The sequence below is a fragment of the Cherax quadricarinatus genome, chromosome 35 (assembly GCF_038502225.1).
Source record: "Cherax quadricarinatus isolate ZL_2023a chromosome 35, ASM3850222v1, whole genome shotgun sequence".
NCBI classification, from domain to species: Eukaryota; Metazoa; Arthropoda; class Malacostraca; order Decapoda; family Parastacidae; genus Cherax; species Cherax quadricarinatus.
Genome location: NC_091326.1, coordinates 11,799,528 through 11,811,485, shown reverse-complemented (window position 1 = coordinate 11,811,485; position 11,958 = coordinate 11,799,528). Strand labels below are relative to the sequence as shown.

General features: G+C 37.4%; 2 protein-coding genes across 8 annotated transcripts in view; one reads left to right on the top strand and one right to left on the bottom strand.

Moving 5' to 3' along the window:
- The window catches only part of LOC128694982 (probable inactive 1-aminocyclopropane-1-carboxylate synthase-like protein 2), a 42,606-nt gene extending 36,625 nt beyond the window's left edge, over nucleotides 1-5,981 (top strand). For 5 of the 6 annotated variants that reach the window (XM_053785346.2, XM_053785347.1, XM_053785351.1 and 2 more), the window contains one exon: nucleotides 3,271-5,981. In XM_053785346.2, the coding sequence (XP_053641321.1) occupies nucleotides 3,271-3,332 (62 nt within the window). In that variant the 3' untranslated portion in view covers nucleotides 3,333-5,981. Of the gene's footprint in view, nucleotides 1-2,916; nucleotides 3,045-3,270 lie in introns of all 6 variants that reach the window. The other variant, XR_008407937.2, reaches the window with a different exon arrangement.
- wal (electron transfer flavoprotein subunit alpha wal) overlaps nucleotides 1-11,958 on the bottom strand; it is a 48,552-nt gene that overhangs the window by 2,834 nt on the left and 33,760 nt on the right. The window contains exon 8 of one of the 2 annotated variants that reach the window (XM_053785364.2): nucleotides 7,605-7,702. In XM_053785364.2, the coding sequence (XP_053641339.1) occupies nucleotides 7,637-7,702 (66 nt within the window). In that variant the 3' untranslated portion in view covers nucleotides 7,605-7,636. Of the gene's footprint in view, nucleotides 1-5,975; nucleotides 7,703-11,958 lie in introns of those variants that run through there. The other variant, XM_053785363.2, reaches the window with a different exon arrangement.

Genomic DNA, 11,958 nt, shown 5'->3' with positions numbered 1-11,958 from the left:
AGTTGACAAAGTGAACCGCATACGGCAACATTGCCGACTGCCGGTCACCCGGTAATCGTTTGTTTTTTTCCTACTTTTTTCTATTTTTAAATATTTTTTCTTTTCAAGTAACTTTTATGGCCTGAGAGACCAATATGAGCACTATTTTGTAAATTTTTACTCTTTCTATACTACACAATAATTACACAAACACTGTTGTCATTCTATTGTTTACACAAATGAACAATATAGTGTTGTTTATTACTATTTTTCTATATTTTATATACACGCATACAATCACAGGCCATGTTTCTAGAAGTTCTGCAGCCTGTGGAAGTCTTTGAAACATGGCGTTATGCACAGTGGTGTTTTACACTCCTCACACATAATAAGTGTGTGTGCGTGTTGTGGGCATTTTTTTTGTATGTGAACAGACATAACACCTCTTCTGAGCCTTTTCCTTGAAAGCAGTAGCAGGTTGTTTTATTAGGAAGTGATCACCATGCCTCAGATGAGAAGATAGTTGTTGATAATTTAGTGGGCAGTTTTCTAATGCAGGTGTTGTTCCTTGGTACTTGAATGCTATTTGTCTGATGACAGAAACAAAATTTGCCATATGGTGGTTTGTTTCTGGTCCTCATCTTATACATATTATAAGCATTGAGCATGGCAATGTCTAGAATATGGAAAAAGTTTTATGTACCACTTACAACTTTCGCAAACACAATCGGCAAACCCAATCTGCATGTCACATTTGTCCACTGAATGAATATTGAGGGTGTAGTCCATCACAGCTGCAGGTTTTAGAATGGGTTCATTGGTCTCTCTATTCTGCCTGCCAGTGTTTGTCATTTCGTTAGGGTGAACTGATGACAACAGTGTGACATCTCGTTTGTCATGCCACCAAAATGCCATGATGTCATTGGCAGCAAACGCCTGCACCTCGCCTCTAAGAGTGCCAGCGTCAAACCTGGGCATATGCTTATGATTTCCATGCACTGTGCCAAACATCTGTCATGTTCACTCGCAAAAAATCACTGAGTGAGGGGCTTGTGTACAAGTTATCAGTATATAATAATGCCCCCTTACCAAGGTATGGTGCCATCATTGTTCTAACCACATCACCAGAGATGCCCAATAACTTCCTGGTATTTTGCAATGTAATACTTCCAGTGTACACCATAATATCCAATAAAAGACCACTGTAGCAGTCACAAAGCACAAACAACTTTATACCAGTGTTTCCTCTTGCTTGGTATGTACTGCTTGAATGACAGTCTTTCTTTGAACAGACTCGAAGACTTGTCAATAACAAGCTTCCTGAAGGGATAAAAATACATATTAATAGAATTTCTGTTTCAGAGACAAATACATTCCTAATCTTGTATAACCTGTCGTGTCTGTCAGTCCTGATTTTGTCTGAGTAGTGAAGCATACGTAACAGCAGCACAATTCGATTCACTCGCATTATATCACTGAAACCTGGGGTTGCAATCAGGCGATCTGTTGACCAGTATGATTTGACACTGTGCTTATACACATGTGGCATAAGCATTATTGTGGCAAAGAAAAGATACATCTCAGCCACAGTTGTCTCCTTCCACTGGTGTAGGCGTGATTTTGGTGAAAGTATTGTTTGGCATGGTGTACGCGAAGTATCTGTTGCTTTCCCTGGCAATAATTTCCATCAGGGGTTCGTCAAAGAATAACTTGAAACATTCTAGTTCAGTGGCATTGTTCCCAAGTGTACAAGATGGCCGTATTCCACTTTGACTTTCATTAAAGTGATGGGGATTGGGAAGAAAATTGTCAGCTTCCTGCCAATCCCAGGTGCGGTCTGCTGGTGGGTACCGGATGTTGACAGGTGGTTGTGGAGGCTGGTGTGGTGGGTGGGTGGAGGATGGCCTTTGTTGTAGTTCAGCTGAGGCAGCAGCGTGGGTGGTAGCATGGCCCATTGCAGGTGCCTCACGGCTGGCACCATCACTACCACCACCAGATGCATGCACCTTTTTCATGTCAATTGCAACACTATCATCTTCATTTTCACTATCTGTTCCTGTTGTACAGCCACAGGATGTACTCCGAGATGTACTCCTTTCCCTTGGAATAGCATATGGCACACTACCAGAGCGCACATATCGTATATACTGATACTTCACTGCAGAATACGTATTCTACTTCACTATCGCTACTGGAACTGTTTTCAAGAGCTTGTAGTTCATATTCACTATCACTATCGTCACCAATGCTCACATCTGAGTCCTGGATATAGGAAATTACAAGTTTCCTCTTTCGTTCTGGTACGACTGAATGTGAACAAGATGGCCCAGCACCAGAGATGGAAGGTTGAAGGTCATCTGGATTTTCCTCACTATTACCGGTATTACGGTCATTAGCTTCGGTCACAACCTCGTCAAAACCTTGAAACTTCTCTTCACTGGCACTTCCATCTGTATTAGAACTGTCACTGGGGAACAGAAGTGTCCCAATTCGCCGAGGAGTGAGGAGTTTCTTGCCACGAGGAATGGTGAACAAGGTGTACTAAAATGGCATTCCCACAATGCACCACTGGGTCCCCGAAATTTTTCCTACTGCGCACACTGACCATGCAGACCCATTCTCTCACATCTAGGCCTAGCAGCCTTTTCCCGCTTGATTTGAAGGTGCTAGAATTTATGCATGCTAGTACGTCAACCCTGGCACGTAAGCCATACTAGTACATCAGAAACCATGAAAGGGTTAAAAAAAAAAAAAATCATAATTGGGCGTCGGTAAATTGCAAAATGTATGTACAGCTGATTGTATTTATGCTGCTAACAAATTATCATTTTTCACCAGCCTCGGCACACCGTAAAATTGTAAGTATTCACCCCCCCCCCCCACACACACACTTTTATTTATGGGTTTACCACAGCTAATTTTGTATTCTTGGGAAAGTGCTAAACCTAAAAGGGCCATACAGTACTGACCTGGGAAATGAGAGGTGATCAGGTTTGGTTTGAGGAAGGAGCCACCACCTCCAGTTTCTGTATCAACAACCCTTTAGAAAGTACCATATTTCAAGGGTATGTATTATCTCTCTCATTTTTTTGTGGTCATATTCCTAATCCTACAGACCCTTGTAGGTTTAGCACTTTTTGAATATAATCCTAATCTTACAATAAAGTAGGGTATATGAGAAAACAAGAGCCTCTCACATCAGTTTTACATGAAATGTGTAAAAACAAAAATATAATAAGTCTTTACTGCCTTTGTGTATAATTTTTTTTATACCTTTCACAAATTTTACAGGTCTTTCAAGGATGGAAGCTGTTTTATCTGTATGGAAGACTACTGAATTCACTTCTTCATAGTTGTCAGGTAGACAACCTTAAGTGTTATGTTCACTGTCTTTGTAATTACTGAGGTATCTGTTTTATGTGGAACTGTCAATAGAACTCGACAAGATGAATAGGAGCCTCAGGATTTTATACTTGCCAGGGTGTTTGTAGAGACCCTGATGCCATTTTATGTAAATCTTAATCTTCCTGTGGCTGATCTTGTGCCAGTGAAGGGCTCTAAATCCAAAGAATTGATTGCCTCTCATTTCACTTGTTGATTTAATGCTCACCCCATGAAGTAAATGATCTTGTAGGGATACAAATGTAGGGGAGCATTTAACCCATTGGGGGGGTCACATGTTGGGGTATTATCATAACCAAGTGCTAAACCCATAAAGGTTATACAGCATTGCTCATGCTTGGGTGTATGAGAGGCAATCATTTTTAATCTAAGGATCAAGAACCCCTCACTAGCATCAAGGAGTCATCCTTAAGGGAAGTTTTTTTTTTTTTTTAATGCACTCTTTCGGTCCTATTATAGTTTATTTTGAGGGCTGGCATTTTATTTTTGTCCTGAGTGTTGTGTGACCCGTTATTACTATTGTAGTGCTATGGTTTGTGTGTGTGTGTTTTATATATGATTTTTTTTTTCTGGTTAAGCACTAGAAACCTTTGTTCTAGCCCACTGCAGATATCTCTCATTTCCCTTTCTCGGGAGGCTCTTAAACCTGTAGGCAAATGTGGGGTGTATAGCACCTGAGGAGTAGAAAGTAACCAGGTTTGAGTGTAATAGGAAGGGGAGGATATAGAAATTCCCTGAATTAAAGCTTTTCAGTATCAGGGAATTTCTTGAGACTAGTTCATGAAAGCCTATGTATCTCTTCCCTTCTAGAAAGTTTGTGTGGGGGGAGGGGGGTGTCCTGGTGCTTGGAATTGAACCCGACCTTCCTTTGGATTGAACCCTGCACACTCTTGTCCCCCCCCCCTTCCTCCTAACCTCAATGTTCTTTTGGCACATACCTCCCTGCAGCACTGTGACCCTTTTGGATTTAGTGCTTAGTTTTATTTTTATTATCAAAGGCCAGGCAGTTTTCCATCTTCAAGTTATGATAAACAGTATGGAGTGTGAAGTTTCTAATTGTTAGGAAAATATTTTTGAAGAATTGAGACACTTATGCAACATACGGGAATCTCTATTGAAGAAACTTTTCGCCACACAGTGGCTTCATCGGTCTTATACAAAGCAGGAAGGTAAAAGTAGAGTAGTAGTTTGAGGTAATCAGTCCCTCAGCCTGGAGTCAGTGTGTTCAGTCCATCAATCTTGTAGAAAGTACAGCACAGGGCTGTAGCAGTGGCTTATATACTGTAGTCAGGTGAGGCGAAGCAGGGTCATAGTGGAACCATCCACTAGTCTAATTAGGTCTTCGTCCAAAGATTGGACAAGTTTTGAAGAATTCTTTGTATCAAGATCCCATGATGATGCAGTGTCTGACAGATGTGATGGATGGTTTTGAAAACAGAAGTTGAAGAATTGAGACACTTGTGCAGCATAACGTGTTAATTTACACGTTCACTCCACACAAGTGCTGAGGTCTGAAAACTGTCTCCAAGGTCTTAATATTGTTAACTAATGTATACCTGAAAAAACTTAGTGGTCTCTCAAAATTCACTGGGGTTATATTTCTAGATCTCATCAAATACCACTAAATTGTCTGCCTACCTGATTTTTTTTTTTTTAGCCTCGTCCATCACGGGTGTTTTTGTATAAAAAATAATAAAAATATTGTACTTCATCTATCTAATCTTCACCAAGGTAGGTTAAGTATGAAAATTATTAGTTTTAAATAGTTCTGTATGATTCTATGGAAAAATTGTCCCTTGCCAGCTGTGGTGGTGGCAAGGGTACTATCTGGGGTAGCCAAGGTGCTGGGCAATGCGACTAATGGCTGAGGTGCTATCGTTTGTAAACTAGATGTACCCTGCACTGCAAAATATTTAGTTTTCTTTCCATGCAAAGACCCACAAATCTGTAGGGATGGCTGTATATGCACTCAATATTTTCTAATGACCTTTAAAAATTTCACACTTGAACAAAACGTAGTGCACTTCTATTTTCTAGAGTTTAATCACTATATATTAATTCTTTTTATACAAGTATTTCAGAGCTTACTTCTCTGATGATTTTGGTCTACTTACTGTAATTAATAAGAGTTTGTAAATCCCTCTTACTGTCAAAAGAGGCCTTACCCTTAACAAATCAGTGAAATAAGTAACAGCTTTAGGGGATAACTGTTCTAATCACAAAAGAATCTTTAATTTACTGTTCAACTAATTGCAAAAAAATAATTTAAGACTTATCTAAAGTACAGTTTAACTTACTACATAGACAGATACTCACCATTTTGAAGAGTAACTAAAGACAAATTTTAAATAAGATCAAGTGCTTAAGAAAAACTATTACTACAAAAACAGATTCTGCAAGATCCTGTAGAAGCAAAGACCCAAAGAAATAAATTTAAGTTAAACAGTACAGCCACTGGAAGTCTACACTACCCAATTTCCATAAAAAACATTTGTCATGACAATTTTTTTTTACAATCTTTTATAAAGATTCCAGCATTATACTTTATGTAGTTTACCCCTTACTAGGACACCTATTTATAATAAAAGTCTAAATGCTAATTTTCTTTTATTACAAACTATGGTGGTAATCTAAAAAATGTACGTACTGCATTGGTTAATGTAATAGACTGATGGAAACAATTTCTTACTGGTATACATATTTTTTATTTCTTGTAAACTCCCTTGTTAGTTTCAGATAAAGCGTATTACACAGTTCATGCGCTCGACCCTGCAGCACTGTATGACCCTCATGGGTTTAGTGCTTAGTTTTTATTAAAAAAATAATAACCCTTGCAGGGTCAGTGCTTGTACCCGTAAATTCTAGTGCCTTCAAATCGAGCAGTAGGAAGCTGGTAGGCCTACATATGAAAGAATGGGTCTGCATGGTCAGTATAAAAAAACTCCGACCGTATTTTTGTATGGTATTTATGGTTGTATTCTTGTTCTCATTTGATAGAATGGAAGATATATTACAGAAATAGAGGATTCGATTGGTTTCGTGATGAAAAGTACCTTGAAATTGAGCTCAAGATAGCCAATGTTCAAGAGTAAACAAATCACGCCACGCGTCCAGTGCACATCAACTGGCGAGTCTAATATTCTTTCAAGAGCATGCTATTATTATTTATACCATTTTTACAATAATGCAGTAGTCTGCAAAACAATCTTCTAAAAAATTTTTTTTTTTTTAGAATAAAAATTCAAAATGGAAAGCAAGAGTAATATACAAGGGGCCTGGAGACATGATTAATGAACAGAGAAAATGTTATTTTGGTGCCAAGAATGTCTGTCTTGTTTATTCTGGACCATATTTTGAAATTGGCCACTTCACTGGGTAGTTGAAATCAGTAAATGGGTGGTTTCTTGTACTCATTAGATAAGAGCAAATGGAGTTCTAGTGAAATAGCTATGATTTTAGTCGACTGGAACATTGAAATTGGCCAAAAATAGGGCTCCAAGTGGGCGAAATCGCTGATGCATAAATATTGTCGAGACCACTAACTTCGCGAAACACAATTCCGTAAGTTTTCCATCAAATTTCATTACCACTGGGAAAAGATTCTCTATCATTTCACAAGAATTTTCAACCCTGAGAGGAAGTTCAGGATCGGGGTCTCGACCCTGAAAGGGTCACAATGATAATTTCCTGCTTCACCAGGAAATGGCTGTTAATAAAAAAAAAAAAAAACTTGTAAGATGCTACTTAAAATTAACTACAGCTACATGGCTCATACAGGTTTGACAATTTTTTGATTAGTATACTGTTAAAGCCAAATACTACTAAACCCATATGGGTCATACTGCACTAAATAATTATATGTTGTTTAATAAAAATATTTTTATTAAACAACATATAAACTAACTGCCTATAAGTGATTACTAAATGTCCTACACAGGGCTATGATACTTTACCAAATATACAAAACCTCCCATAATCAAATCCAAAGATTCTAAAAAACTGAAAATATTTAGAGAGAATTCTCAATTAGACAATGGTGTGTAATTTTTTAACTGTGTACAAGAGCAATAATAGATTTCATAAACATACCAGGCTTAGTGCTTCCTTTTTGATTATAATAATAATCATAAACATACCAATTATTGGGCTAAGTAGAAATTATCAAATATTTACTTTATACAATTAGCATCCCTTGAACTATTTATTCTAAATGGCAGATTTACCAAAATTTGTGGAAGTAGTTTGTCACATGTGATTACAACTTCTCTATCATCTCTGGTACAGCTTTAAATAGGTCAGCCACAAGCCCAAAGTCAGCAACCTGTAAAGTAAGTATTAGTCATTAAAGCTGCATTCTCTATCTTTTGAACAGAAGACAATGCTGAATTAATCTAAGATGTCAATCTGTGAAGATACAATACAAATTAGTATCAGCATCCTGTACAATTACACTACATGTGTAAACAACCTTACACTGTCTAAAACAAGCTCTAAAAATATAGTGCATCATAGCAATTATTAAAATTTGTAGGAAATTCACAAATGGTTAATAAAGACCTGACCAAAACTTCAAATTTTCATTTCCAATTTGTGAACTTGTGATTTATGCCAATCACACTATTGAGCTTTGTACTTCCCTTAAGTATTATACAGTAGGGCCCCACTCATATGGCAGGTTAGGTTCCAGGCTATCGCCGGAAGGCAGAACGCCATTTTTTCCATTTATAAATGCCAGACAACAGGTTTACACTAAATTATATTAAGTTAGTAATAGAACTAGTCATTAAAAACACACAAAGTAAAATACATTCACAGTACATTCATTACTTATCTTAAAGTATTTGTAATCTTACTGTAGGGAGAGAGGCGAGTTGTACTTATTTGTAGGAAGTCAGGTGTAGGTAGCCCTGGCTCCCCATCTTGTACTTAATATACGATATTTAAAACATCCCAGAGAGTTAAAACACACATACAGTACACTCACTATTTACCTTAAAATATGTGTAGTCTTAACCCCTTCAGGGTCCAAGGCCCAAATCTGAAGTGGTGCCCCAGTGTCCATGAATTTAAAAAAAAAAATTTTTTTTTCTTATGAAATGGTAGAGAATCTTTTTGTGAAGGTAATAAAACAAAAAGTACGAAATATGATGGAAAATTGACGAAATTATGCTCTCGCTAATTTTGATGTCAGCAATATTTACGAATCGGCGATTTTGCCGACTTGGACTCCCATTTTAGGCCAATTACATTATTCCAGTCAACCAAATTCTTAGCTATTTCACTAGTATTACTTCTATTCTATCGATTGAGCACAAGAAATCACCAAGTCAACTGTTTCAACTACAAATTAAAGTGATCGGAAATTGTTAATTTAACACAAAGTTCAAAATAGGGTCCAGAATAAACAATGTAGGTATTCCTGGAACTAAACTAACGTTTCCTCTGTTCATTAGTTACGTTTTGAGGCTTTACAAATAAATTCCATTTTGATTTTTCATTCACATAATGAATTTTTATTCACACCAAAAAATAGAAGATTTACTGTTATGCAATACTGTAATAATTGTATAAATATCATCACCATATTTGTGAATGCATATTAGACGTGTGAGGTCGTTTGTTTACTCTTGAATATTGGCAAAAATTTAACATTTCTGCTACTTTGAGCTCAGTTTCAATCCATTTCCAGTGCTAAAACCAATCAAAATCATCTCTATTTCTGTAATGTCTTCCATTCTATCAAATGAGACCAAGAAATCGCAAATACAACTATAAAAAACATACAAAAAAAACACTGCAAAGTCGCTGTTTTAATCGAAAAATCATGATTTCAGTTTTTTTTTCTCTCATTATACACAGTGTGCTGCAGGATCTGTTTTATGTGGTGCACACATACCACATAGATGTATTCTCTCATATCTAGGCCCAAATGTACCACTCAGCTTATCAGAGTGAGCCGAGCTCATGACGTAGATCTACGGGACGGACCCTGAAAGGGTTAATATAGGAAGAGAGGTGAGTAGTATTTATTTGTAGGAAGTCAGTGTAGGTAGCCAGTAGGTGTAGCCCGCCTGGGCTACACCTACACTGTGGCCCAGAGCCATATTATCATTGACAATACCTTGTTCACTGAATTAATTGTTTCTTACAACTACCTTTAGATGCCATCATAAACGAAGGGAGAAGTACATGTAATGAATAATTCATGCCAAAAATTGTAAACAAAAGCGGAGTGGGGGAGTGGCTGGGCCAAACGCAGATTCATACACATTTTCTCTGGTGGCTGAGCAAACGTAATGTTGCCCTCCGCCCGGCTACAACACAGGTCCACAAGTATTATTATCAGAGCACATAAAATATGCAATAAATGCCAGACAAGAAGTTTACACTAACTTATACTATTAAGTTAGCAATAGAAATATGCAAAAAAAAAAAAAAAAGGTAAGATACACACAGAATACACTTATTACTTACCTTAAAATATTAATGTGAGAGAGATAAGTGGCAGGGTGTTTATTTAATAAAATCAGAATGGCACACTATCATCCTCTAACTTGGCACTTAAAGCAAGAGGCTTATGACTCCTCTTTTTATCACAGCTAAGCTTACATGCCATCGTCAATAAGAGCCAACTAGTTAACGAAAGAGTAAATGAGATAGAGTTCACACAATGTAAGAACACAAACTGAACAGGTAGTGGGCGATCACTTTGTTAGGCGAAATAAATGCGTATTAATATGTCTGCTTTTTCATTCACTTATGTTTGTAAGAGTTTTACCTCACAATATAAATACTTTTACACTGTGTACAAGTTAGTACAGAATAAACAAACAGCAACACTCCCATTCTCGTGCAACACACCATTTTTAGATTTTTTTTTTTTCAACAAGTCGGCCGTCTCCCACCGAGGCAGGGTGACCCAAAAAGAAAATACTTTCATCATCATTCAACACTTTCACCTCACTCACACATAATCACTGTTTTTGCAGAGGTACCCAGAATACAACAGTTTAGAAGTATATACGTATAAAAATACACAATATATCCCTCCAAACTGCCAATATCTCAAACCCCTCCTTTAGAGTGCAGGCATTGTACTTCCCATTTAGGACTCAAGCCCGGTTATATAAAATAACCGGTTTCCCTGCTCACACTCCAACAGTTTGTCTGGTCCCAAATACCATTTGTCTCCATTCACTCCTATCTAACACGCTCATGCACGCTTGTTGGAAGTCCAAACCCCTAGCCCACAACACCTCCTTTACCCCCTCCCTCCAACCTTTTCGAGGACAACCCCCTACCCTGCCTTCCTTCCCCTACAGATACTATTATTATCATCATCATAATAAAAAAGTGCTAAACCCACAAGGGTCATGAATTGCTATATATAGAGTGAAGGGATACGAAAGGAATATTTTTCTACAGGTATCCCCCAGTGTTTGACTAGAGAAAACGTAATTCTTCCGACACTACCTACACAGCCGCTTTGTAAACAAATCTCATATTTACGTCAATTTTTATTCTGAGTATGTATCATGTTTATATGCTATAACGTGTTTCTTATATAATTTTGAGGAAAATACCATAGATTAATGAAAATTTCTATATCAATGTAAAATAAGACATTTAATGTGCCCAAGAGTGATGATTATTACATACCAGTGGCGTCATGAGTAGAGAGACGCTTAGCGATTTTAATGTGTACCTGCACACCAGCACAGTGTGTAAGTATATTTAGGTACAGGTACACAAGTATAATTATCAGAGTACACATAAAATACGCAATAACTATAAAACACTTGAAATTTTGGAAAGTTTCTAGACATACTAGATGTGGTCACGGGGAATATACACAAACCGGGTGGGTCGTGCTGTATTTGAAAGACCGCTTGCCATGTAGCAAATTTTGGTCATAATTTGACATCACCGTATTAGCGAAACACCATAAAGTGGGGCCCTACTGTATTCAGTATCAAAATATATAAACAGCACTAAGGTTCTCCCATATAAAGCATTTTGTTACTGGTATAGGCACTGCATGACCCCTATGGGTTTAGTGCTTCCCCATGAATATAATAATAGTTACTGGTAAACAGCATTTCATTATTTTCTGTACCGATTATTCCTCAGGATTACCTAATCTACTCCCTGGCTAGGAGAACAAAGAAGCAGAGACCAATAATTGAAGGCACTTACTTGGAACCATCTGATTTTCTAAATTATTACAATGCTCTCAAGGATAACAAGATGCTTCATCTCATGAATGTGAAAATGGGCTTATTATGATGATGAAAGTTTTGCAGATGTGTGCAAAACAAATGAATGAAGCCAAAAGTAAATTTACATTACTAGGGAGCAAGGGGAACTAAAATCAGAGTAAAGGAAGAACTAATGGACTCTGGTGACTAACTGGAGGAATATGAGATTACCTATACAGTGGACCCCCGCTTAACGATCACCTCCAAATGCGACCAATTATGTAAGTGTATTTATGTAAGTGCGTTTGTACGTGTATGTTTGGGGGTCTGAAATGGACTAATCTACTTCACAATATTCCTTATGGGAAAAAATTCGGTC